The 26,595-nt window shown below is 50.7% G+C and overlaps 1 protein-coding gene across 11 annotated transcripts; it reads right to left on the bottom strand.

The window, feature by feature from the left end:
• Positions 1-7,479: 7,479 nt before the first annotated feature.
• ZNF821 (zinc finger protein 821) lies at positions 7,480-25,570 on the bottom strand. Of its 11 annotated transcripts, none has more exons than XM_074969019.1 (10): positions 23,556-23,589; positions 21,903-21,992; positions 19,530-19,935; positions 18,108-18,305; positions 16,721-16,835; positions 11,763-11,907; positions 11,466-11,614; positions 10,487-10,591; positions 9,221-9,387; positions 7,480-8,413 (listed from the first exon to the last, which is right to left on the bottom strand). In XM_074969019.1, the coding sequence occupies exons 6-10, from the start codon at positions 11,842-11,844 to the stop codon at positions 7,759-7,761; spliced, it is 1,158 nt and encodes a 385-aa protein (XP_074825120.1). In that variant the 5' UTR covers positions 11,845-11,907; positions 16,721-16,835; positions 18,108-18,305; positions 19,530-19,935; positions 21,903-21,992; positions 23,556-23,589; the 3' UTR covers positions 7,480-7,758. The 11 variants fall into 11 exon arrangements, with proteins under 11 accessions (XP_074825120.1, XP_074825116.1, XP_074825117.1 ...); XM_074969015.1 differs by having other exon boundaries at positions 11,782-11,907; positions 23,556-23,584; XM_074969016.1 differs by having other exon boundaries at positions 11,782-11,907; positions 19,530-19,875; positions 23,556-23,572.
• Positions 25,571-26,595: the final 1,025 nt, after the last annotated feature.

Below are 26,595 nucleotides of genomic sequence, written 5' to 3'. Positions count from 1 at the left end.
AACCAATAGTTTTTCCTTCTGTGTTTGCGACTTCTTGCTTCTCTATGGCACCCATGCTCCTTTGGGCATTTGGATGCAGGCCCCCTCTTCTTGTACAAGGTGATCTGGAGGCTGATGATGCAAGTGTAAGTAAGTGGCAAGAGCCTGCTAGTAAACATGGCTTATGATCAGTGTCTATGTTCAAACCCTTCTGCGCTGAATATCCAGTTCCTACAGCCATTCCTCTGGGCTAGCCCTGATCAGCAGCAAAGCCTAATCCCCTAATCATAGAATCATACCCTTCAAGGTCAGAAGGGACCATTATGATCATCTAGTCTGACCTCCTGCACAACGCAGGCCACAGAATCTCACCCAACAACTCCTGTAACAAACCCCTAACTTATGTCTGAGCTATTGAAGTCCTCAAATCATGGTTTAAAGACTTCAAGGTGCAGAGAATCCTCCAGCAAGTGACCTGTGTCCCACGTTGCAGAGGAAGGCAAAAAAAACCCAGAGCCTCTGCCAATCTGCCCTGGGGGAAAATTCCTTCCTGACCCCAAATATGGTGATCAGCTAAATCCTGAGCATGTGGGCAAGACTCACCAGCCAGACACCTGGGAAAGAATTTTCTGTAGTAACTCAGATCCCACCCCATCTAACATCCCATCACAGGCCATTGGGACTATTGCTAGTAGTCGAAGATCAATTAATTGCCAAAATTAGGCTATCCCATCATACCATCTCCTCCATAAACTTATCAAGCTTTGTCTTGAAGCCAGATATGTCTTTTGCCCCCACTGCTTCCCTTGGAAGGCTGTTCCAGAACTTCACTCGTCTGATGGTTAGAAACCTTCATCTAATTTCAAGTCTAAACTTCCTGATGGCCAGTTTATATCCATTTGTTCTTGTGTCCACATTGATACTGAGCTTAAATAATTCTTCTCCCTCCATGGTATTTATCCCTCTGATATCCCTCTAATGCACTGTGGGGCAGCAGGAATAACATTTGAAGGGCAAACATCACAGTTCTTGGGGCTGGTAAAGGAGTAAAAAGGGATAGCGGGAAGAACAGAGGGAGGAGATCAGAGCCAACAGCAAAGGAAGAACTAAACAAGACAACACAGGACAAAGTGTATCTGACAAGGCCCAGAGACGAAGTGCTTGCTCCTGGAAGTCAGCCCCCACAGTGACACATGATGGGGCAACTGAAGGTAAGAAAATAACAATTTTAGCAGGATGTGACACCCATGATTGGTGCAAACTGTTGAGAAAGCTTTGAGAAGGATTAAATGCTTGTTGCAGCTAACGCTCAGCCTCCCAAATAGTTTTGGTTACTTGCAACTCTCCAAACAATGCTCATAATTGGTTCCCAGGCATCCATCACTGTTGTATCTGCAGCGCCTAATACAAAATGAAGGGACACTGTCAAATTAGTTTCTTTACGTTTACTCAATAAATTAAAATCCTGTTTCTGGGAAAGCCCCTTTTAAATGCTGTGGCTGGATCTTTTATTTTAAAGTTAGATGTCAAGCACACACGGGACCATTATGATTATTTCATCTGACCAGCTGCATAAAGCAGGCCAAAGAATTTATCCCCCCATGATTCCTGTGACAGGGACAGTTCTGGTTGAGTGAGAGTATGTGTTTTAGAAAAACATCAGTCTTGCTGGAAAGACCTCAAATGATGAAGACTCCACCATATCCTTTGGTAAACTGTTCCATTGGTTAATCCCACTCGCTGTTAATTTGTGCCTTATCTCTAGTCCAAGTTGGTCTAGCTTCGATTTCCAACCACTGGGTGTTTATACTGCTCTAGCCAGGTTAAAGAGCCCTCTAGTATCAGGAATGTTCTCTGCATGTAGGTATTTACACACCAATTTCAAGTCACCTCTTAACCACCTCTTGGATAAGCGAAATTGAACTTCTTAAGACTCGCTGTAAGGCAGTTTTTTGCAGACCTCAGATCATTCTTGCAGCTCATTTCTGAGCCCTTTCCAGCTTGTCAGGATAGTCTACATGAGTCTAACTGATGCTATATGCCATGGGTAATGACACCTCCCTCTTTCTACTGGATATTTTCTGCTTATACATCTATGTGTTGTATATTGCTCTCTTGGCCACTGAATTGCCCTGGAACTGTCTGTTCAGTTGGATTTCACCATGACTCTTCAGTCCTTTTTGGAGTCTCTGCTTTATAGATACAGTCCCACATCCTGGATATGTGACCTACATTCTTGTTCCTAGAAGTTTGACCTTGCATTGGGCTGTATTAAAACGCATGTTTGAGTAAGCCTAGATTCCCGAGTGATCCAGATAGAATTGGTTTGTCCTTATTGTTTACCACTCTGCCAATCTTTGCGTCATCCATAAACTTCACCAGCAATGATTTTATTTAGTTCTTCCAGATCACCGAGAGAGTAAGCATGGGCCCAAGTTATTGTCATAACTCCTGGACAGGTGAGACTCACTCCACCACAGACTTCCTGTATGATCTTGTGCAAGTCACTTTGTTTCTCAGTCCCCTTCTGTACAAAGGGGATAATCCCACTGCCCTACTTCAGAGGTGTTTGTGAAACTAAATACCCTGAAGCCTGGAAAGTGTTCAGATACGACAATGATGGAGGCTATATAAGTATCACAGATAAAGACAATGGGTAGCATTGGGCCAAGGATAGATTGCTGGGGTTCCTTCTAGGAGCATTTGAAAATAGATTCCCCCACGCCTCCTCCCGCCCCCCCAACACACAGATTTTGTCTCTTGCTGAGTCCTGACCCTGCAATGACTCAACATGTGGAACGTTCTGCTCCAAGGAGTCCTGCTGAAGCCAGGCTGCTTAGCCTGGAACGTTGGACAGGTGCACAAGCAAGTCAGTCCTTGCAGCATCAGGGCCTTGATGTTTGAGTCTTTTCGGCAAGGAAGAGTGAGCCCAGACTAAAACATCTTAAAAACGGGGTCTCTTTTTCACTCACTAGGTCCTGTTGCAGTAATTGAGGGTGTTATGTGTAGCTACAGTGGGTACAAAATGTTCAGCTAGATGTGACTTTCAAGATGATGCCTCTTTAAGACTCATCAGATTTGTCCATATAGGAGCCTGCTCTTTACCATTGCTACAATCACCTGCAGTTGCTTGAGGTTTATGCTGTTCTGGGGAGCAGCGGTGGGGTTTGTAGAATGCACTAAAGGGGTGTGGGCTTTTCACCTTCAACATTACAAAAAGGTCAATTTATTGGAAAAGTTTTGAGGAAAACCAGTTTTGCCCTCTGAGCTGAGGCTGAAAGTCTTTCTGACTATTGTGTAGTCATCCTTTTTTTCCCCTGGTGTCACGTTATTGACTTGAACTGGGACCATATAGAACATGGTTGCGACCAAGGTCCCATAGTGGCACCAAATCTTGTATAAAAGGGGTCAAATAAGGTGTCTAAGACAAGGTTACGGTTGGCTGGTTATGATTATGCGATCTGTGTGCATGTATCATTTTTGTATTTAAAGTTATAAGTATTACCTCTATACTGTCTGTATTTCAAACTTGTGCTATGCTTCTGGGTGACACCCCAGGTAAGTTGGTATCAGCTCTGCCTAGCCTGCTGGGTGGCCCATTGAGGACCATCAGCGACACAACTGACCCATTGAGAGAAGGCAAACTCGCCTTGTGACTCCACAAAGCATGCAGGGACCTGCCTATGGACAGAACTCTGAAGTGTTTCCAGGCCATGGGATGGGCAGCTTGTCTTTGAGACAAAGAAAGCAGAGACCACATGGCAAGAGAGTATACAAAGCTGCTGCAGCTCCTCCATCTGGTCTTCAATCCTGTGTCTGGCCTCTGGAGGGACTTTGCTACACTGAAGCTTTGAACCAAGGACTGAATGACCCATCCCAGCTGTGAGTGTTCTCCAGAGACTTGATTTGAACCTGCAGTTTATTCCATCACTGCTGCAAGCCTGAACCAAGAACTTTGCCATCACTGTATGTCATTGATTCCATTGAACCAATCCTAGCTCTCATCTTTATCTTTTTCCTTTTATGAATAAACCTTTAGATTTTAGATTCTAAAGGATTGGCAACAGCGTGATTTGTGGGTAAGATCTGATTTGTATATTGACCTGGGTCTGGGGCTTTGTCCTTTGGGATCGAGAGAACCTTTTCTCTTTTACTGGGGTATTGGTTTTCATAACCATTCGTTTCCATAACAAGTGGCACTGGTGGTGATACAGGGAAACTGGAGTGTCTAAGGGAATTGCTTGTGTCACTTGTGGTTAGCCAGTGGGGTAGAACCAAAGTCCTCTCTGTCTGGCTGGGTTGGTTTGCCTTAGAGGTGGAAAACCCCAGCCTTGGGCTGTGACTGCCCTGTTTCAAGCAATGCACCAACTCTTTAAAAAACAAACTGTATTAACCAGGCTAAGGAATCAGGGGTGAGAAAACGGTCACGCTTGTAACTCTTCTTTTAGCTCAACTGTGGCTCCATTATGCAACTTCTACATTTTCATTTACAAAAATCGTAGTTTTTGTTGCAAAGATATGATATAACAGGAGTGGCCAAGCTGACCCTCCAAGCTGCATACGGCAATCTTCAGAAGTTCAAGAGTCGGGGCTTGCCTGCCAGGCTCGAGGCTTCTGCTGAAGGCCTGAGCCCAGCAAGTATGCCCTGCAGGCCTGAAGCCCCAAAACCTCCTTCCCTGCAGAGGCAATGCGTGGGAGGGGAATGTATGGTCACGTGCCCACTGTTAAGGAAAAGTTAGCACATGTGACTCCATTTCGGTTTGGGGCCCACCATTGTTTAAATGCCAGCACACCATACACCAGGAGGAGTGATCCTTAGATACTGAATCCCTGTGAAAATCCTCCTCCTTGTCTCCAGCCTGCCTTGACTCCCAGTATCTGGTTTTTGTCAGTCTCTAACTCCCTGTCTCTTGGCCTTGATGTGAGGCCTCCCATCCTGATACTAAAGGTTACTGATGCATGGCTTTAGGACCATGCTGTGTAATTAACATACTGGTATAGCACGAGGAATGCACCAAGCAGGAATAGGTGGTAAATAAGACAAGGGTTTGTTTATTGGCTAAGGTTTCCGATGCACGAGGGCAACTTGCTTTGCTAAAAAGTATATAACCTTTGTATAATCTGTATTCAGGGTCCCCTCCTGGCTAGCAGGGGGGCACCATGCTCGAGCGTAATAAACTTAGTGTCTTTTGGGAACTCTGCAGTTGTGGACTTTGTTTATGTGCCTCAGCCTAGATTCGAACTGTGCATGACCTATCAGGTATAATTCGCAGCATTTGTGTGCGTGTCCTACCAGGTGTAATTCATAGCATTTGTGTGCGTGTCCTACAAGGTATAATTCGCAGCAGTTGTGTGCGTGTCCTCTCAGGTGTAATTTGTAACACCACCCAAGATGTTTGCCAGGGTTTCCTGGCCCTGCTCCGTCATGTGCTGCCGGGTTCTTCCTGCATGGCAGCTGCAGCCCTGGGGAGAGGCCAGGCAGTGGCAAACAGCTGCGAGGTGCAGGGAGCACTGCTGCTTTTACTGTTTCCTCTCCTCAGGGAGCTAAAGCAGCGGACCCTCCTTGCAGCTCCCAGCTGTTTGCCACTGCCAGTTCATGCAGAGCTAACACCTGAGAGCTACAGGAAGCTGCCCTGGAGGGTAAAAGGGGGTGTGTACCTGGGAGATGACTCAAGCTGGGGGGGGGGGAGCAAAGTTGTTTCTCCCCCCACCCTAACAGCAAGCACTAGTCGTCCTCTGGCAGACGCTCCTAGCCCCACCAAAAGCCCTGAGCTCCCCCCTCCCAGGCTGATAGGTGGAGAATGATGGGGGGGGGGGGCTCTGTGAGCTGCATTTTAACTGTAAAAGAGCCACATGTGGCTCAGAGAGCTGCGGTTTGGCTACCCCTGCAATATAACCTAAAGTACATAAGAATAAGAACGGCCCTACTGGGTCAGACCAATGTTCCATCCAGCCCAGTATCCTGCCTGCCGACAGGGGCCAGAGCCAGGTGCCCCAGAAGGAGTGAACAGACCAGGTCATCATCAAGTGATCCATCCCCTGTCACCCATTCCCAGCTCCCGGCAAAAAAAGGCTAGGGCCACCCTCCCTGCCAGAACTAGGCACAGTAACACTAAAACAGATACACAAGGATTTTACCATCTGCTCCTCTGCTTTAATGTGGTACATTTCCCGGTGCAGCCCAAGATGACTTTAGCCTTTGTAGTTGCTGCACATCAGTGTTTAGCTCTATCTCTGCCCACTCTCAGCATCACTGCCCCTCATTTTCTTCCTCCTGTGGTGTCCCTGAGTTGCTGACTATTTTTTCTATGATAAATCTCATTTAATTATTTCCTGCCCATGTTCCTCGTCTCCAAAAGGGCACAGAGCGATTCTCTGCCCTCTGTGGCAGCTACACATTTAGCATGCTTTCCACTAAAGTTGGTAAAGATTCAGAAGGAATCGTTTGTACAATGTGCCTGGCTAATCTGTGTAACTCTTTATTTTGCCGAAACAAGATGACGAATGACTCCACATTAATGGTGCTGCGAGGCTACTGGGAAAAGTGAGCGTCTTGTGAAATAAAGAAAAATGCTAGCAGAAAATAATACAAAGACGTGGTGGTGCTCCCCTAAAGTCACATGGTCTCATGGATGAAGCCCAGGGTTAGGAAGCAGGAGGTCCTCAGCTCAGTTCCTACCCCTGCTACTGACTGGCCTCAGTCTGCACATACAGCACTTCACAGACCTTAATCAGGCCCATTTTACAGATGGGGAAAGTGTGGTGCAGAGGTGAGGTGACCTGTCCATGGTCACAGCATGTCAGTGTCAGAACCAGGGCTGGAAGCCAAGTCTCACGTTTAGGTCCTAGCCTGGTCCCCTGGAGCAGAGCATCACCTCGAAGGTGGTACCTCATCTGTGCAACAGGAGCCTCCACTATTACCCTGAAGTTTCCACCGTGCTACATGTCTGTCAGCTTCTCCAAGGCCACCCCTAGGCAAGGTACAGCCTCCTCACTCCTCCCCCAACCCTCTTCCCGGTCCACAAGCAAGATCCCCTCCACTCTTGCCATGCTGCTTACAGCGAAGCAGGTTACCCATGGTTGTTCCCTTTCCCCACCCTGTCTCCGAGGCTGTCTGCTTAGAATGAGTTCCTAGGAGCCAGAATGGTCTCTTCTGCTAGTATGTCATGAGTGCTACTGGAACCAAAGGGCAGTCACAACACTACTGGGGTTAGTGCGGCTACAGCCCCCAGCCCAGAAGGTTGGTGGTATCCCGTCCTTTTTACAGACCCAAGGGTGAATGACTTGCTCTGTGCTGTGGCTGAACAAAGTCCTCTATCCCAGTACTCATGCTGCTAGAGACGCCCCCTCTAGCCGGACGGATTTTGGGATGGGAACGGAGGCCCAGGCTGCCCGCCCTTTGGGAAAGGCTTTCCACCTGCAGAAAGGAACTGCAGCAGCCAGCTACGCCACAAGGGTCCAAGCACAGGAGGAAGCAACAGGCATGGAAGGTGACTCATTACACATAAAATTAATTTATTTTCCCTCTGTTTATCGGCTGTGGCTTGGCCACTGGAGCAGACTGTATCCCGACAGCCCGCTCTCACCAGTGCTGCCTGAGCAGAAGCCTCCCAGCTCCATTCCCACGTGCAGAAGCAGCCCAGATCTGCCTTTTGTGAGGGGGTGGGGGCAGGAAGGGTCAGTCAGGTGCCATGTGAGCCTCCCTCTGGGGAGCGGCAGCGGCAAGGCTGCTGGCGCCCAGTGGGCTGCGTGGAGCCGCAGTGGTGGTTGGGCTACAGCTTAGTGCAGCGTGCTGTTGCTCTGCTCCTCAAAGGCCATCTTGCCCAGGAGTTGGCTTTCCAGCTCCACATTGCTCACTGGCAGCTGGAAGAAGTTCATCTCGGCTGCCAAAGCAGCCATGGCAGAGGGGTCCTGGCCAAACTGGGCCCGAAGCATCATGTCCATTTTCTCCAGGCGCCGCTTGAGCCTCTTGGCCTCGCGCTCCCGGATGAGCCGAGCCTGCCGCTTCTCCGGGGTCTCATTAGCGCGTTTCAGCCTCATGGCCTCCCGGTCCCTCTGCAGCCGCCTCGCCCGCTGTTCATCTGTCTCTTGCATGCGCTGCAGGCGCTTAGCCTCTCGATCCCGCATGCGCCTCACCTCCCGCTCCTCTGGTGTCTCATTGTCCCGCCGGCTCTTCTTAGCCGTGCGCTCCCGCTCCAGGCGCTGAAGCCGCACTTCTAGTGGCTCGTTCTGCCGGCGAAGCGCCCACTTGCGCACGCCAGGAGCCTGTGCCTCCAGCAGCTTGCGATAGGCAGCACAGTTGTTGCACACTAGGAGGATGCCCGCAGGATACACAGGGGCATTAAAGGCAATGTCCTTCTCCTCAGTACCAGAAGGGCCCTCGCTGTGCGGGGTGGGCAAGGAATCTGCACTAAGCACCTCCGGCAGTTTCTCACTGGAAAGCAGAAAGAACAGACTCAAGGATCTCCTGCTGACACTGTGTGCCCTGCAAGGAGCCCCCCGCATAGGGGAGAGGCAATGGCCCAGCCACTAACAGCCCACAATGGTGGTGTGCATCAAGGGCTTTGGTGATGTTAACATACCTAGACATATTTGCCAGGAACACCCACGTAAAGGGTGTGGGGGCAATGTCAGCAAAGAATTAAGGCTGGGGAGATTGAATTCAGGAATTACCCAGTTAGCCGCTCAGATGCTCCAGCCCTGGCACCTTTGGATTTCATGCTTCAGTTGTAATTCTACTGAACAGCTCATCCACCAGAGCCAGGGCTACCTGAATCCAGAGCCTCACAGCCACCTGCCCTGCCCGGAGACTCAGTGCCCACGAAGCTTCCTCCAGGAAGGACAAAGGGCAGGGGGCAGCATGGGACTGAGCTTGGCTTTAGTGCTCCACCCCACACTACAATTTCTAGAGTAAAGGAAACAACACTGCTTTCCTGTAACTGGAAATCCCAGTGGGCTCTGCATGGCTTGGTCTAGGACTTAGGGAGCCAGTCCTAGACAGCATGGTCAGGGAGTTCTCTGGGTCTGCCTGTGGTGAAGGACAGCTGGAAGTAGCTCCCTTGGGGAATAGTTCCAGCTCTCCCACAAGGGCAGGGTGGCAGTAGTTCATGTTTTACTCCAGTCTCCAAAGGCTGAGGTGATCAGTCCGGTGGCTTCACCTGAAGCAGCCCTGCTAATTGTGACTCTCGGGGCCTGAGGTGTCTGCATGCAACCCCAACCGAAAGCGGGAGGAAAGTCTCACCCGTTGAATGTGGCGTGGCTGGTGAAGCGCGCCCCACACACTGCACAGTTTGATAGTTGGTCCTCTGAGTGGATCAGGAGGTGTCGTCCCAGGGACCCAGGGGAGCTGAGGGCTCTGCCACACACTGGACACATGTAGCTCTTGGCACTGACCACAGCTGCAGTGTGCTGCAAAACAAGCCTTAGGTTTTCAGTGACCAAACTGCCCAGAAAGCCTGCTCTGCCTATTAAATGCTCAGTGGGTATGGAGAAATCTTTCAGCTCCTCCCCATTGTTTGTTACTTGGCTCACCCCTGTTGCTATCACCAGAACCTTTGTCTGTAGGTTCCCGGGCAAAGCCCAAGCACCTTGAGAATGAACTGCAGTGCTAGGCATGTTGGTTATGGGAGACGAAGCATGTTTACAGCTGCATGTCGGTGCATGGGGAGGCAGTTAGGGCTCAGGCCCTTAGAGCAGAAGGGCCTGGACCAAGTCCACTTGCAGCGTTCACTGCTGCAGCTGAGGGAGCACTTCCTCTGGGTAAAGCGTGATCGAGCTAACTTAGGGAAGGTGCCTGCAAACGTGGGCACGCAAAACCAGCCTCACTGTAAAGGGCAGCTGGGAACTGAGAGGGGGTTAAAAGGAAAGGCCAGCAGAAGGGGTGACTCTTTCCAGTCACACCAAAGGGGCTGCCCTTGATGGCTGCTGGTTTGGGGCGGAAGAGTGTTTCATTACTAGTTGTACAAACGCTAACTTGGCAGAGGGTGAGGGCTGAGACCGCGGCTCTGGGAGGCCCCAGCAAGGGCTGGCCTGATGCAGAGCTGCAGCTCTCGCTGTGAAAGAGCAACTGTTTAGATAGGTGGGACCCATGACAGGACTGGCCCCAGTGCACACTGCAAAGCAGTTTCTGTGCCTAGTTTGAAAACAGCTGGAGATTCCCAACCGGGGCTGAAATGAGCTGAGGTCAGCCCCTGGAGTTGTGAGACGGGGCATGGCAGAGAGACTCACGTTCCAGAGCGCTCGGCTAATTCTTCACCCACTATTCTGGTTTGCGGTGTCTACAGTCACCTTCAATTACTTTCCAGCTGGAAATGCGTCTTTGCTTCTGACAAAATCAGAATCAGGATAACCCTGCAGCCCCTCCTCCAGTGTCAAGTCTGAACTTGGGGCCAGCAAAGGGCTCCTCCAGGTCCTTCTATCACTTCAGTTCCTTTCACCCCGAGAGAGGGCTGAGCCCTGGTTATCTGAGTTCATATGGAAGATGTCTCCTGGGAAAGACATCTCCTACCTGGTACACGTGAGCAATGAGCTGCTCTCTGCTTCCACATTCCAGCTGGCAGAGTGGGCACTGCGACAGTCCCAGCATGGGTGCTGTATTCAAATCCTCAATCACCTAAGAACAAGGAGACGCCAATTCAGTAAGAGTCAGGAAAAGAGATTTCCTTCTCGCAGCCCACCCCACTCTTTTGTGGACTGCAGCAGGACCCTACGTAAACCCTTCTGCCTCACCTCACCGCCTGCACAGCTCAGACAACAGGCCCGACCTCACGGCATTCTGACCCGGGTCCTTGGCAGTGGGGGACTAGTCCCAGCTCCTCTGTACAAACAGGAGGAAAAAGCTGACCCCATGCAGAGCTTCCATAGCCCACAAGGCAGAAGAGTCAGAAGCGCCATGGAATCCACAGGTTTCTTGTGGACACTGCATAGTGTCGGCTTTTTCCTCCTGTTTGCATGGAGGAGGCATTGGAATAGTTCCCGCACTGCCAAGGACCCAGCTGGTACAAGGCAGAAAAGTTGGACATGGAAGACACTTGGGACTGGCTGAGAAGGTGAGCGAGGTAATATCCTCACCCACCCTCTCTCTTTAATATTCTGGGACCCACACGGCTATAACTACACTGCATGGGGCTGGGCAGCAATCAACAGCTCAGAGAAGGGTGGATGGAAATGGATCAGAGAGAGAGGAGAGTGGGGATGGGAGCAGCTGAGGACCCTGTCCAGTGCCATGTCTGAGAGTGGCTCAGTTGAGCAGATGTAGCTTAGCTTCCCCCTGCCGCCCCTTCTGTCCCCTACCCCAGAGCAGCTGCTCCTGGCAGTCCGAGAGCTCCCCAGAACCAGTATCCTACATGGCTTGGCCTGTGTTTGGAGAAGGCAAGATACATAGCACCACTCCCCATAAAGAAAACGGAGCCAGACCTGACTAGGTTCCCAAGTGCCTCCATGCTGGGGAGGCGCCAAAACATACTACAAGGGAGTGAAGTGCTTGCCTCACTTTCTCCAGTCCGTTGGTTTCCAGCTACAGGCTGCTCTGCATTTTCTAATTCCTTTTTCACTTTCACCATTGTGCCATCCTCCTCAGAAGTGTGAGAAGAGATTTCATCCTGCGTGGTCTCCTCTTCCTCACCATCGCTGTCACCTGGAACACACAAACCAATCACTCAAGGCCCTACGCAGCACCTTAAGGCCAACCCCTAAAACAGTCAATAGCTACAGGACTCATCAAAGTGTACACACACACCCTGCACCCTCTAACCATCACACAGTCAGTCTCCTCCATCCATTACCCGAAGGTGCCGAACTCACTGCTGCTGGAGTCTTGATCCTGCAACTGGTGAATTGTCGGCCGCTGGTCTCCAAAGGCTCCATGGAAGTCACTTTTCATCATGGCCTGGCGGGCTTGCTCCTCCAGCCCTGCGAAGACTTGCTCCCCTGGCAGCCACAAAGACAGAACAGTCAGAGGGCTGCGTTTCCATAGCACTCACTCTTCAGCATGTTCTCCCAGGAGCTACATTCAGGCACCGAGCTGCTCAGATACAAGAGTCCCCACCTCTTATCAGCCTCAAGCAAGAATCTTCTGAAAGGTCTGCGTTGTCCTGCCCATGGCACCAACACCCTTGTGCCTGCTTAGCATGGGGCTAATTGTTAGAAGCTGGTAGTGACAAACTCCTGACCCCAGCCACCCCTCCCCACCCACACTGCGCCCTGCTCATCCTCTCCCTACATCCCCTGCCTGGCTCACGGAGCCAGCAGAAACCCTCTTCTATCCCAAGATATGCTCACGCCACAGCCAGATGGGACCGACAGGGTCTGCTTTCACCATATGGCCACACTGCCAGCAGGAGTGACTGATGTAAAAAACTGGTTTTTAATCTTGTTTTGTATTTATAATTAGGTTTTTTTTTAAAAAAAAGGTTGATTCTCATTGGTTGGTAACCATTAAAACATGTTGATTTGCAGCTAAATGTAGCTCTTCCACTAGATTCCGCAGGTTTCTGCTAAGCAGCAGGATGTGCTATAGTTACACATATTTAAGCAATTATACAGCTTAGTCAGATTCTTAATGGTTACATGTTTTATATTTTGTTGGCAAATGGTAAGTGCTACATTTCTTGGATGATCTGTTTTCCTGGTGAGCTGTGTCAAGCTGCATTTGGAAATTGGAATTCAATTAAAAATGCACAGACTCAGCAGCGTGCCGCCGTACGTCCGGGGGGATTATTCTGGGGAAGCGCTGTGGCTTGTGTTATGGGGGTGGCAAGACTACTTGAGCACCAGGGTCCCCTCAGCGTCGGACTCTAAGACCATTGTTTCTCATCAGCTAAACAGAACTCCTTGAAACGTGTTGGATACACTGGGAAAAACAAATTTATCAAACTCTGCTTTGCATCTCCACTGGGTCTATGAAAGGCTGTATTAGTGGCAGTTAGCGCAGTGACCTGACTGGGGCCCAGAGCCACGAAAGCACTTACATGCCTAAGCCTCAGAGGGAGCTGCCCAAGTGCCAGGTTTGGCTCCACTGCTATCCACAAAACTCCCATCAAACTCTGTAGGTGCCTAAACTCACTTGGCACCAAAGTTTCTGCCTCGGGGCGTGTGCACTGCTGTCTCCTACTAGACTTCTGGGTGCCTGTCTCACATCCAAGTCCCAGGGCATTCCATGAACCAAGGGAAGAGAAAGGATTTGCACAGGGCTCTGCCACCTCTCCAGAGAGCACTCTCACCGCTGAGCTATGGGCTATTCTGATGTGGGGCTGACTTGGTCACCACTGCAGATAAATACTCCAGCAAGACCATGGGAATGACACTGGAGCCCAGTAGTTAAGCCATCTGCCTGAGAGCTAGCAGACCCTGGGCCACTCCCCCTGCGCCGATCACTCCTTCAGTATTTCTCCTCTACCTGCCTACATTTTGTGTGACACCATGAGGTGCCTACCTCATTCCCGCAAGAAACCCCTTCAGCACCTACACTGCCTGGCTGCAGGGGTCTGTTCATGGCTCGCTAGCTGCAGCCTGGGCTTAGGCACCTTTCTCCAAAGAGGGATGGGGGGCTTAGCACACACCCTTGGCACATCTCCCTTTGGCTCCCTTAGGCGGCCCCCTGCCTGGTGTGCTGGCTTCCGTGGTTCCCGTTCTTAGGCCTCTCTCGGCCCATGGATTGTATAGAGGCCCCAGCTCCTAACTCAGCTCTACGGATCTCAGCATTGGTACTGTGCAGCGTGACACTGAGTGTTGCAACCTCTCTGTCCCATTGTGAATCCCACCCATGGCACCTCCCTGCCACGACACTAATGGTAGCTAGGCACCTAAATACCTTGAGGATCTGGGCATCTGGCCTTCAAGATTTCAGAACCAGTAGCTCTCACCCACTCACACCTCATTTTTATTCATCGACTAGATGAGGAAAACAAACTTTCCTGCCAGTTCAACTCCTAGGCGGTGCTCAACTTTGAAGTAACCAGTCACTGAACTGAACTAGCTGAATAAACTGAAATGAAGAAAATATTCTCTGCACCTGTAGATGAGGCTGCTGCTGTCAAAAGCTGGTTTAGCATTAGACTCTGGTTCCCCATGCTTAGCCAGCCACTCCTACCAGTTCAGTGATAACTTTTCTTAACACTTCGGCAGCAAACTGATACTGCTTGAATGTTTTTTATTTAATTTAAATTATTTGAGTAGATTATTGTAAGTTTAGGCCTCAGTATAGGTTATCTTAATTAAAATAGGGTTATTTTTTAAAAGAAAAGCTCTATTTAAATGCAAAATCTAACAAAAATAATAATTTTTCTAAACGAAGGATTGATTTTTATCCACCCTGATTATCTGACAAAAAACATGCAAAAATGGAGTTAAGGTTGAGATTGCATATCAGTAACTTAGAGTAAAAGATGTTACAATAATGTTGTAATTAGCCCCAAACCAGGCACTATAAACTCAGACGTTTAGAGTTAGGGTTACATATAAAAGAACACCAACCATGGTAAGGTCTGGAAATGCACAAGCAGAGTCCAGACACAACTTTAACTTTGCCCTGCAGTGACCCTATGCAATAATCAGACCATTCTGATAAGTGCCTTTTAGTGCTTGAGATCACACATAAGATTAAATCAGTAGCTCTCAACCTTTCCTGACTACTCTACCCCTTTCAGGAGTCTGATTTGGTCTTGCATACCCCCCAAGTTTCACGCACTTAAAAACTACGTGTTTACAAAATCAGACATAAAAATACAAAAGTGTCACAGCACACTGCCACTGAAAAACTGCTGACTTTCTCATTTTTACCATATAATGATAAAATAAATGGAATGGAATATAAATATTGTACTTACATTTCAGTGTATAGTATGCAGAGCAGTATAAACAAGTCACTGTCTGTATGAAAATTTAGTTTGTACTGTTTTCGCTTGTGCTTTTTATGTCGCCTGTTGTAAAACTAGGCAAATATCTAGATGAGTTAAACCTCTGCATACTCCCAGGGGTACACATATCCCTGGCTGAGAACCAGTGGATTAAACTGATTGATTGTTAAAGACACATGACATTTTCTCTTGTTTATCCCCCTTCATAGTGTCACTAGGGGGCAGAGTTAAGGTTATTTGGGTGCCATGCCTGTGCATTTCCAGAGCTTAACAATGTTTAGCTGTCTCTTAAATTTAACCCAAAGTCTGAATTTCCTGGGTTTTTAATGCCTGATTTTGGGGTAATTACAACATCCCTGTATATGTATTTTACCCTAAATTACTGACATGCACCATAACATGAGACCTTAGCTTCATTTTAATCCAGCTTTTGTCAGTGAATTTCTTTGTTAAATTATTAAAAAGTCCCAAACAACAAAAATGCTACCATGGAATATTTCTAATGATTTGAAGTTGTTTTTTTTCTAATTAACCTATCAGGCCAGATTTATGGGTGTGCTCTGGCTGCTTCACACCACTATGGAGCAGTGCGAAGCAGCTGGGGCATAGTGGCCGGTCAAGCTGCGTTTACAGCTTCTTTACATTGTCAGAGCAGCACAAAGCAGCTGGAGTGCATACCCTAGTGTTCCTCCCAATCTTGTTTGCTACATTATCCTATCCACACATGCCAAATTCACCTTCCCTGCTGTCCGCCACATTCCCCTGCACATGCCCCCTCACCCCATCTCCTGTGTTTTCCTGTCCTCATTAGTTCTCTCTCCTAGCCTCTCAGCTGAGTAGATTTGATGCAACTCGTAGCTTTTGAAAACAAGTAATTAGTACTGTCATTCTTTGCTGTTATTATTTGTACCTGAAAAATTCTCCTGCTGAAAAACTCACACACAGTTCCCTCTTTCAAAATGGCCTGTTCTCAATAGGACTCAGAGCACTGGCTGCCCTTAGCAAATATGGTCACTGCCATCATTTGTTCCCAATGGAAGTGAAACCAAGCTGCCCTCCAGGAAAATGGCGACTCCCCATACTATCAGGAGGCAAAAATGCTAGGCAGTGGAAGGCATTCATGCTGAGGGCAGCCCCAGTGAGAGCAATGGGGGATACACTTCTCCAAATGGCCAGTATCTTAATTGAGGGCATGTCATGGCCTTAGTCCTACTGAGGATAGGAGATGGCAGCAATGCTGACATAGGGCAGTTCTTTGATTCATCAGCCTCTTTGGACGGAGTACATCAATCCCACACAAAAACTACTCATTGCACCAGACCATTCTTCACCTCTCTGCCAATCGTGTGCAGATTTCAGATTTTGGAGAAGATGCACTGTACATAACAAAGAAATTTAATCCCTGATTTAAGTGCAAAACTCGCTTTGAATCTGAAGCTATGGCTGGAACCTCCATAGCTAAACTTCACTGGGATAGCCACCAGCATAAGTATCGATGACACAGCACATCCATATTAGGCATGCTGTTTCACTTAGTTTTGTCCCACGTCCACACTTGCCCTGCCTTCTCACTACCTATCCCACAGTTCCTGGCATGCTTGAAGCCGTGACTTGTGAGAGTTCAAAAAGCCTTCAGAAATTTCAGGGGAATTATGGGAAAGGTCAAATTCCCATAATCCCCTGGTAAATTCCCAAAAGCCTCTGGTTGCCAGCATAATTTCCTAATTCTTTTGTCAGAAATGGAGCCGAGGCTGCATGCTCAACAAGGAAGATTTCTCCTGGAGCTTTTGGAAAGCAATTCCTAGGTGTGTGAGGCAAGGTAGCAAAGGATATTGTGGTGGGGCCTGCGTCTGAAATCAGCAGTTCCCAGTCACACACACCCTCACCCAGTGGATGATTCCAAATAGTGCTGGAGAATGATTTCCATTGGGTGCAGTGCTGCTTCTGTCCTTTTGGGTCCCGATCTCAGCCTCAGACTGGCAGAACCAAGGTACGAGAGACCTGAGGCAAGCAGCAAAGAACAGAGAATTTCAGTACCATGTGGGGAGCTGGTTCCAACAGATTATGAGCATAAGATCCTCATTCTCCTGTGGTAAATTGCTCTCCTGGATTATTACTAGTGAGCACGGAACCATTCTAGACTCGTATGTCTGTGGTATGCAGTAAGGGTATGAGAGCAAAGTAGAGAATGTGCCAGAGATCACTAAAGGAGTCAGGTAATTAGGGTTCCTATTCCTATAATCTGGCACTATTGATGAGATATGTCCCTCCCAGTCTAGTCCATGGGGATGCGGGCCTTACCTTGGGTTCCTGAACATGTATGTAATGTGACTGGCCCAATGTGTGACACCAGGATTCTCCAAAGCACAGGACTTTGCAGGAGTGTGCAGAGGGAAACTCTTCCTATGAATAATATCAGCCTCAGTCTCCACGAGTGTTGTCGTGCTAATACTTGCCTGCTGGCTTTTTGCAGATCACATGTGAAACTAGAGTGGTTACTTCCAGGAGCAGGGGAGGAAGTGCCACTCCCAGCTGGACACACTGGCTGCCATGCTGAGGAAGTCATGGCAGTGCTGCATGCGCTCAGCATTCTGCCCACATCACACAGTCCAGGAGCACATGCATCCTAAGTGCCTGTGTGGAACTAGGCATAGGGAATTCAATGTTACGCTACTTTTTTAGACCCCTCATTAAGTGCCTACCCTATTACACTGACCTAGCCTCTCAGGGGACTGATGGAGAAGTGCACTGTTGGGGTACTGACAGGCCAGACGCACCAGTCAAAGGACTTGTGATGTGGTGGTAGTGGGATTTTCCTCTCATTGTTTGTGCGCGTTCATATAGCTCCTGCATTGGTGGTGTTGCACTCCCTGTGGCAAAGGAGCACAAGGAGTGGCTTGTGAGGATAAAGGACAGTATGCTTGGTATTGAAATCACAGATGCTTTTCCACAACTTTATTAAATACAAACAAGGCTGCAGGTCTGCTGCAATACCAAAACAAGTCACCAGAGTTACACCACAACCGGCTAGAGAGAGCATGCTGAGATTCCTGATAGTGCCTCTCTTTTGGGCTCCAGTTCTCCTTTCCACAGTCTTGTAAAGGAATGGGGTGCCTGAGAATGGCTGTGGTGGTATGGGGCTGGGCAGGAGGGGAAGGCACAGCTGCTAAAACCAGATGGTGTCAACATGGCAGGCAGTTTTTCCTGAGCCCTGCCCCTCTGGGACTCTGCCTCCTCCATTCACATCTCTCGCTCTCTGGAAAAAAGCCTTACATGAGTCCCCTGTCCTGCTCAGCCTACACGAGTTCTGAGATGAGCCTCTTTAAATACTTGTACAAGTTCAAGGAGGGACCAGAGTCTCTGTTCACACAGGTCTTCTCCACACTTCCTTTTCCAGGATCTGAAACTTGCTCACTGGGGAGCTAATGCACCTGCCCATCCCTGTTTGACATGTCCATGGCTGTGAGGGCACTGAAATGAAAAAAAAGAAAGGGAAGTTAATAACCACAGCAATAGCTCATCTAGCTCTCCTAGTATCAAGGGATTTGGTACAAGTAACAATTTATGTTCAGTTTGAAACGGAAAGTAAGCTTTCTTCCTCCACCCAGAGATGTTAAAGATACAGCAGAATTCACACACCACTAATAAGAATATGGGTGGGTGGGGAGGGAGGATTAACTAATGAGATCAAGGGAATGGGGCCAGGAGGTGGTCTTTGGAATTCAGCTAGCAAAGATTACTTATTGCAGAACCTCAAAAGCATCATTTTGCAAAGGGTCCTGGGCACAAAAAGAAAAGTAGCATATGAGCAGGAGGAAAAGACCGAGCTCTGTAGCAGAATTGCTGGCATGGATGAGAAGGGTGACTTGTCTGAATGGAGGGAGGCTGAGCTTCAGGGGGCACCTATGTCTACCACAACGCTTGATTGCAAGGTTGGATGACGTCTGGGAAAGGTTTTCAGATATAAATCCTGAAGATTGGGAGAAAATAAAGGCTAAACTGAACTACCACGGTATTCCCACTGGATTTAAAGAATTGCACTGCATATCTCAAATCAGCAGGGAACAGGCACTGTACCTACAGAACCCTAATATCATGGCCGGTATTATTTTTGCATCACTTTGCAAGGTAGGATTGTTTTTCATGCATTAAATGGCAGAACAGGATGATATTAGAATCATGTATTAATCAGTTGCTGTAGTCCTAAAGGAGGGGCAGCAATACAATGAAATGTAAATGCAATGACCATAGTACTTGATATGTGACTACTTGAAACAACATTCTCACTTTTATTGTGGTTTCTGTGCTCTTCTGAAGTTTTCCCCCTGCTATTCTACCCATTTGAGTGCAGCCATGCAACCGAGTATTTGTGTGCTAACTGGGAAGAGCAGACAATATAGCTAATCCTGGTCTTCCAATGAGAGGGTGCCACACTTGAGGAATAACGGCGGACTGAACTGGGCAGGCAAAGGAGGGACTTGCAGCTGCCAAATGTCCCAGTGTGGCTGAGTGAGGGGAGAATATGGACTAGTGGAGTGGGGAAGAGGTGAACACTTCTGCCCTCTTGTGAGCTTGTATCTGCCCATTTACAATTATTAATCGCGGTGTTCAGAACATTATAGAAAACTCTTCTCCAGCCCCCAACCTGCAAAAATCAGACCCCGGTGGTAGATAGTACAATAAAATGCTGCATACCTGTGGCTCAATTCCTCCTCCTCCCAAACCATCTCCGTCCCCAGGAAGAGATCCCAGTAATACGCCTGTCGTCTCCCATTCTGACTCCTCATACTGCTAGTTCACTCAGTTCTTGGAGCTGATGCTCCTTGTCCGTCACAAGTGCTCTGGGCTCTCCGCAGGCTGGGTGGATGGGTGAGTCCCAACAGTTCAGTGCCGCTCATTATAAAAGGGGTGAGTTTTCCATCCTGAGCTGGAGACTGTTATTGTCCTGGGTCATGTTGCATAGGCCTTTCAGTCCCTTTTTCTTCTTGTGGCACCACTTGCTTCTCCTGGTGATGCCTACGTCAAACAGCTGCTCAGATACCTGGTCATACATTAACGTGTTGTGTGTGAAGAAGTTCAATTGGTACCAGAGCGTCTCTCCCTAGATGGATACCAGAGCCTGTATGTTAGCTTCACACCAGCTGGCAGCATGTTCATATGATGGTCTCCTCTGAGACATGCTGGCGATAGAATCAGATATTGCAAAAATAGGAGATCTTGTTCAGTGTGAAAATAGTGCACAACTGAACTCCAGCGTGTGTGGTGCTATACAAATTACTAGCTTCTGAATAACTTCACACCTGTGCAGTGGAGTGCAGCAAAACAGACCAGACAGGCCAACTAAGCACTGTGGGACAGGAGGGGGAAGGTTATTTGTACTGTGAGAGCTGTTATGTCACTGATCTCATCCACTGATCTCCCTTGACATGTGCTCAAAGCAAATCTAACCCAAGTAATAGCTGTAAGGCCTGTGCACTGGGTGCGTGGACGCGAAGTGTGTTACAGGCATGCTAGGAGAGACCACACAGTGGTTAGTGCCCCAAATTTCTCTTGTGAAAACAAGGCCCAAGAGTTAGTGCACTGGGCGGCAAGTCACAGATATACTCTGCCCAGTCTCAAACCAAACACAGAGGAGTAGGTATCAGAGAGCACAAATCACAAGGCAGCTGCCAAAAGTCACCGCTAGCACCCCCGGCAATGCCACCAGGGAAGGCTTCTCCTGCTCCCATGCCTATCTTGGGCTCTTGGTGTTTTCCAAATCCCAGTCTCAGGGTCCCTGTTACAGTCTCCCCAAACACACCTGCTGGCTGTGCAGAGAGCAGCATGTGTAGAGTTCTTTCTATTGCCTCATCCATACAAAAGGACAGCAGAGAGAAACACACAAATGCACGCAAGGTGGTAGCATCAGCCAAGAGGGGCATTTGGTAGGAGTGTTCTAGCTGCAGCATTCTGCTCTCAGTCCTGCACTCCCACCAGTCACTCCACTCTTAGCAAGGACTCGAGCCTCTCATCCCCCTGCCTTCACAGTTCTCGTAGGAGATACACGAGTCGATGAGCTCCGTCGAGGCCACCAACTATCATTCTGGGTGGGTGACAGCGCATCGCCACTCCCCCCACTCTGATGCAGTCATGCAGAAACAGGCTGGAGCTGTGCAGTGCCCCCTTTGTCACTGAAAGTTTGTATGTCTGTCTCCTAGCTCCCGTGATGGCTCACTACGGGTCTGCCTACAGTCAGTGCTGACGCACACACTGACTGCAACGGTAATCAAATGCTGGGTGCTTGACATTGCTCGAGAAACACAGGGTGATCTCTCAGCTAACAGGGAGCGTAATCTAGGCAGTATCTAACAACCCAACCCACCTCATCACCACTACTGCAGGGAGGGAAACTGAGGCACTGAGAGACTAAGCCCTTGCCTTCACATACTGCAGTGGCGCCACTGTAGCGCTTTAGTGAAGCTTCCCCCACACTGATAGGAGAGCTCCTCCCCTTGGTGTCGTGAATCCACCTCCCTGAGAGATGGTGGCTATGTCAAAGGGAGAAGCTCTCCCACAACCTAGTGTTACAGGGGAGGTTAGGTTGGTATCACTACCTCGCCCCGGGGGGGGGTGTGTGTGGATTTTTCACACCTCTGAGAGACATAGTTATACCGATATAGGTCAGTAGTGCCAACCTGGCCTGAGTGACTTGTCCACCCAGGAGGTCCTGGCACCAAGCCCAAAATTTCCTTCACTGCCCAAAATGCCAACCGAGCCCGAAGGCCAAACACCACATTTCCTAGGGCACTTTCATCTGTGAAATGAGAAGACTAAGTGCGGCTGGCACCCCCTACACAAACACATCTACTCAAGCGTGCTGCCTGTCCATGCCTAGCCTTGCCACGGCATGCCAGAGAGCGGCCAGTGCCCGAATCCCCCACTCACAGAGCACAATTGCCCTGTTCTGACCATGCCAACTCCACACCCCTGCCCCCAATCTGTACATGTTGCCGCCGCTGGCCCCCACCCCGACTCCAGGGAAACGCGACCAGGCAAGACTGCTGTCAGAGCGTGGGGCACAATACTCACAATGAACTTTATTAGGAGTGGTCTGTTTCCGACGGGACATGTTTCCCTGGCCCAGGAGCAGAGGGGTCCTTCCCTCGGCGGAGGGCTCACCTGAGGAGGAGGAGAAGAAGGGTCACAGAAACCCACTGAACCCCTCGAAGTCCCCGGCCAAACTCACTCAGGCGGCTGGGCTCTGCCCCCGGCCTTCCACACGAACCCGAGAGCAAGGGTCACCCCGCTCTGCACACAGAGTTCATCCTGCCCGGCTGGAAGCCGTCCCACCGGCACCAGCACCATGACCGACCCAGCCCAGCAAGGCCTGGCACACCTGACCCTGCTCACCGGGACAAGCAGCAGCAATCCCTCCCCGCCGCAGCAACACCCAGGGAACCAGCCCATCACCCCCAGCGACACAGACAGAACCGGCCCCGCGCCCCCCTGCGCTCCCCCCAGCGACACAGACAGAACCGGCCCAGGGCCCCCCCCCAGCGACACAGACAGAACCGGCCCCGCGCCCCCCTGCGCCCCCCCCCAGCGACACAGACAGAACTGGCCCAGCGCCCCCCCCACTCCCCAGCGACACAGACAGAACCGGCCGCCCCCCCCAGCGACATAGACAGAACCGGCCCCGCGCCCCCCCTGCCCCCCCCAGCAACACAGACAGAACCGGCCCCGCGCCCCCCCGCGCCCCCCCCAACGACACAGACAGAACTGGCCCAGCGCCCCCCCCACTCCCCAGCGACATAGACAGAACCGGCCCTGCGCCCCCCCCCAGCGACACAGACAGAACCGGCCCCGCGCCCCCCTGCGCCCCCCCCCAGCGACACAGACAGAACCGGCCCCGCGCCCCCCTGCGCCCCCCCAGCGACACAGACAGAACTGGCCCAGCACCCCCCTGCGCCCCCCCCAGCGACACAGACAGAACCGGCCCCGCGCCCCCCTGCGCCCCCCCCCAGCGACACAGACAGAACCGGCCCCGCGCCCCCCTGCGCCCCCCCCCAGCGACACAGACAGAACCGGCCCCGCGCCCCCCTGCGCCCCCCCCCAGCGACACAGACAGAACCGGCCCCGCGCCCCCCTGCGCCCCCCCCCAGCGACACAGACAGAACCGGCCCCGCGCCCCCCTGCGCCCCCCCCCAGCGACACAGACAGAACCGGCCCCGCGCCCCCCTGCGCCCCCCCCCAGCGACACAGACAGAACCGGCCCCGCGCCCCCCTGCGCCCCCCCCCAGCGACACAGACAGAACCGGCCCCGCGCCCCCCTGCGCCCCCCCCAGCGACACAGACAGAACCGGCCCCGCGCCCCCCTGCGCCCCCCCCCAGCAACACAGACAGACAGAACCGGCCCAGCGCCTCCCTGCGCCCCCCCCAGCGACACAGACAGAACCGGCCCCGCGCCCCCCTGCGCCCCCCCCCAGCGACACAGACAGAACCGGCCCAGCGCCTCCCTGCGCCCCCCCCAGCGACACAGACAGAACCGGCCCCGCGCCCCCCTGCGCCCCCCCCCAGCGACACAGACAGAACCGGCCCAGCGCCTCCCTGCGCCCCCCCCCACCGGCACAGAAGGAACCGGCCCCGCGCCCCCCCCCCAGCGACACAGACAGAACCGGCCCCGCGCCCGCCCTCACCCGACTCGGACGGAACCGGCCCCCCCGGGCCAGCCCGGGCTCTTACCGGCTCCAGCGCTGGGCCGGGCGGGGCTGCGGACAGACAAAGGGGCCGCCGGACAGACAGACAGAGCGAAGATGGCGGCGGCGCGGGAGCGCGCCGCTAGTGCATGGGGGCGGCCGGGGGCGCGCGGGGCCAAGAGCGTCAGCAGCACCCCCCCCGGGCAGCCTCCCCCGAGCACCCCCCGCCCAGGGACCCCCCATCCCGTCACAGCCCCGCCTGGGCACTCCCCACCCGCCTGCCCCCACGAACCCCGCCCCTCATGTACCCCCCCCGTCCGGGTACCCCCCCCCAGTCCCCCATGTATCGCCTTCTGTCCCCCACCACTTCACCCCCAACCTTCCCCAGCCCTGCACCCGCCCTTCGTACCCCCACCCATACACCCCCCCATGGACTCCCGACCCTCCTCCCTTCATGTGCCCCCCACCCATGTAGCCTCACCCTTCATAGTCCCCCGTATCCTTTTATGTCCCCCACCTTCTCACCCCACCCACATACCCCCATCTGAGGATTCCCTGCCCATGTACCCTCCCCCCACCCCTTCATAGCCCCCCTTGTATCCTTTATGTCCCCAACCTCTCATCCCACCATTTGTAGCCTCCACCCCTTCATAATCCCACCACCCAGGTACCTCCCAGTGCCTCACACCCAACCCTGCCACCCCCAATGCATCCTCGCACATTGCCGCTGCCTCATCCATCCCCATGTTTGCCATCCATCCACCAATCCAAATCCCTGCACCCCACCATCCAGGCCTCTCTCACCCCTTCCCGACAACCCCTCACAACACTTTTCCATTCCCCCATCACCTCCACACTAAGAAAAGGAGGACTTGTGGCACCTTAGAGACTAACCAATTTATTTGAGCATGAGCTTTCGTGAGCTACAGCTCACTTCATCGGATGCATACTGTGGAAACTGTAGCTCACGAAAGCTTATGCTCAAATAAATTGGTTAGTCTCTAAGGTACCACAAGTCCTCCTTTTCTTTTTGATTATACATACAGATATGAATAGAGTTCTTAGGTCAGTTTCATAGTAGAGATGGTGAGCTGCAAAAAGTTCTTTCCAGAATCAGTTCATCAGGTTATAGTCCAAAATAGGCAGTTCATGTACAATATCAGGGTGATCCACACTGGAGCTGGAGACCTCAGTTTTGCTACTCAAGATTCCCCTGACCAAGCTTAAGCAGATCTGAGATGATAGGATCAGGTCTTGAGTTCTGGACCCATGGAAAAGAAGCCCTTGAGGAATTCCACCATGATTTCAACAATTTCCATCCCACCATCAACCTCAGCCTGGTCCAGTCCACACAAGAGATCCACTTCCTGGACACTACAGTGCTAATAAACGATGGTCACATCAACACCACCCTATACCGGAAACCTACTGACCGCTATTCCTACCTACATGCCTCCAGCTTTCACCCTGACCACACCACACGATCCATCGTCTACAGCCAAGCTCTGCGATACAACCGCATTTGCTCCAACCCCTCAGACAGAGACAAACACCTACAAGATCTCTATCAAGCATTCTTACAACTACAATACCCACCTGCGGAAGTGAAGAAACAGATTGATAGAGCCAGAAGAGTTCCCAGAAGTCACCTACTACAGGACAGGCCTAACAAAGAAAATAACAGAACGCCACTAGCCGTCACCTTCAGCCCCCAACTAAAACCCCTCCAACGCATTATTAAGGATCTACAACCTATCCTGAAGGATGACCCAACACTCTCACAAATATTGGGAGAAAGGCCAGTCCTTGCCTACAGACAGCCCCCCAACCTGAAGCGAATACTCACCAACAACCACATACCACACAACAGAACCACTAACCCAGGAACCTATCCTTGCAACAAAGCCCGTTGCCAACTGTGCCCACATATCTATTCAGGGAACACCATCACAGGGCCTAACAACATCAGCCACACTATCAGAGGCTCGTTCACCTGCACATCCACCAATGTGATATATGCCATCATGTGCCAGCAATGCCCCTCTGCCATGTACATTGGTCAAACTGGACAGTCTCTACGTAAAAGAATAAATGGACACAAATCAGATGTTAAGAATTATAACATTCATAAACCAGTCGGAGAACACTTCAATCTCTCTGGTCACGCAATCACAGACATGAGGGTCGCTATCTTAAAGCAAAAAAACTTCAAATCCAGACTCCAGCGAGAAACTGCTGAATTGGAATTCATTTGCAAATTGGATACTATTAATTTGGGCTTGAATAGAGACTGGGAGTGGCTAAGTCATTATGCAAGGTAGCCTATCTCCCCTTGTTTTTTTCCTACAAACCCCCCCCAAGACGTTCTGGTTAAACTTGGATTATTGCTGTGCACATTGTAAGATGAGCTATTGCCAGCAGGAGAGTGAGTTTGTGTGTGTGGTTTTTGGAGGGGGGTGTGTGTGGGAGGGAGGGGGGGTGAGAAAACCTGGATTAGTGCTGGAAATGACCCACCTTGATTATCATGCGCATTATAAAGAGAGGTTTCAAAGAGGGATGGGCTATTACCAGCAGGAGAGTGAGTTTGTATGTGTGTGGGGGGGGGAAGGGTGAGAAAACCTGGATTTGTGCTGGAAATGGCCCTACTTGATGATCACTTTAGATAAGCTGTTAGCAGCAGGACAGTGGGGTGGGAGGAAGTTTTGTTTCATGGTCTCTGTGTGTATATAATGTCTTCTGCAGTTTCCACGATATGCTATGCATCCGATGAAGTGAGCTGTAGCTCACGAAAGCTCATGCTCAAATAAACTGGTTAGTCTCTAAGGTGCCACAAGTACTCCTTTTCTTTTTTCTTTTTACGAGTTCTTTTATAGATCTCTGGCAGGCTATTATAGCCTCTTGACAGCATGATAACACAACAGGCCTTCCTTGAATGAAGAATGGGTAATGCACATAGTTGCTTTGAAGTACAATTCCCTATTTCCTATTCTAGTAGTATTAATGAACATAAGACAATTATCCATTCAAACTATCAAGGCATTCCATTATTGCACAGACAATTTAAATGGAAGACAATGTAAGTAATA

This window comes from Natator depressus, chromosome 12 (assembly GCF_965152275.1).
Source record: "Natator depressus isolate rNatDep1 chromosome 12, rNatDep2.hap1, whole genome shotgun sequence".
Classification (NCBI taxonomy): Eukaryota; Metazoa; Chordata; order Testudines; family Cheloniidae; genus Natator; species Natator depressus.
Note: the sequence above shows the minus strand (reverse complement) of the source record. Positions and strands in the feature narration are given on the sequence as shown.

Excerpts from the sequence above, each read along its gene's own strand:
- ZNF821 (XM_074969014.1), bottom strand. The coding sequence starts at position 21,942 with ATGTCCCGTCGGAAACAGACCACTCCTAATAAAGTTCATT. Across the intron at positions 10,592-11,465 it reads AACGGACTGGAGAAAGTGAG|GTGATTGAGGATTTGAATAC; the intron begins GCAAGCACTTCA and ends CCTTGTTCTTAG. Across the intron at positions 9,388-10,486 it reads TCATTGCTCACGTGTACCAG|CACACTGCAGCTGTGGTCAG; the intron begins GTAGGAGATGTC and ends CTTGTTTTGCAG.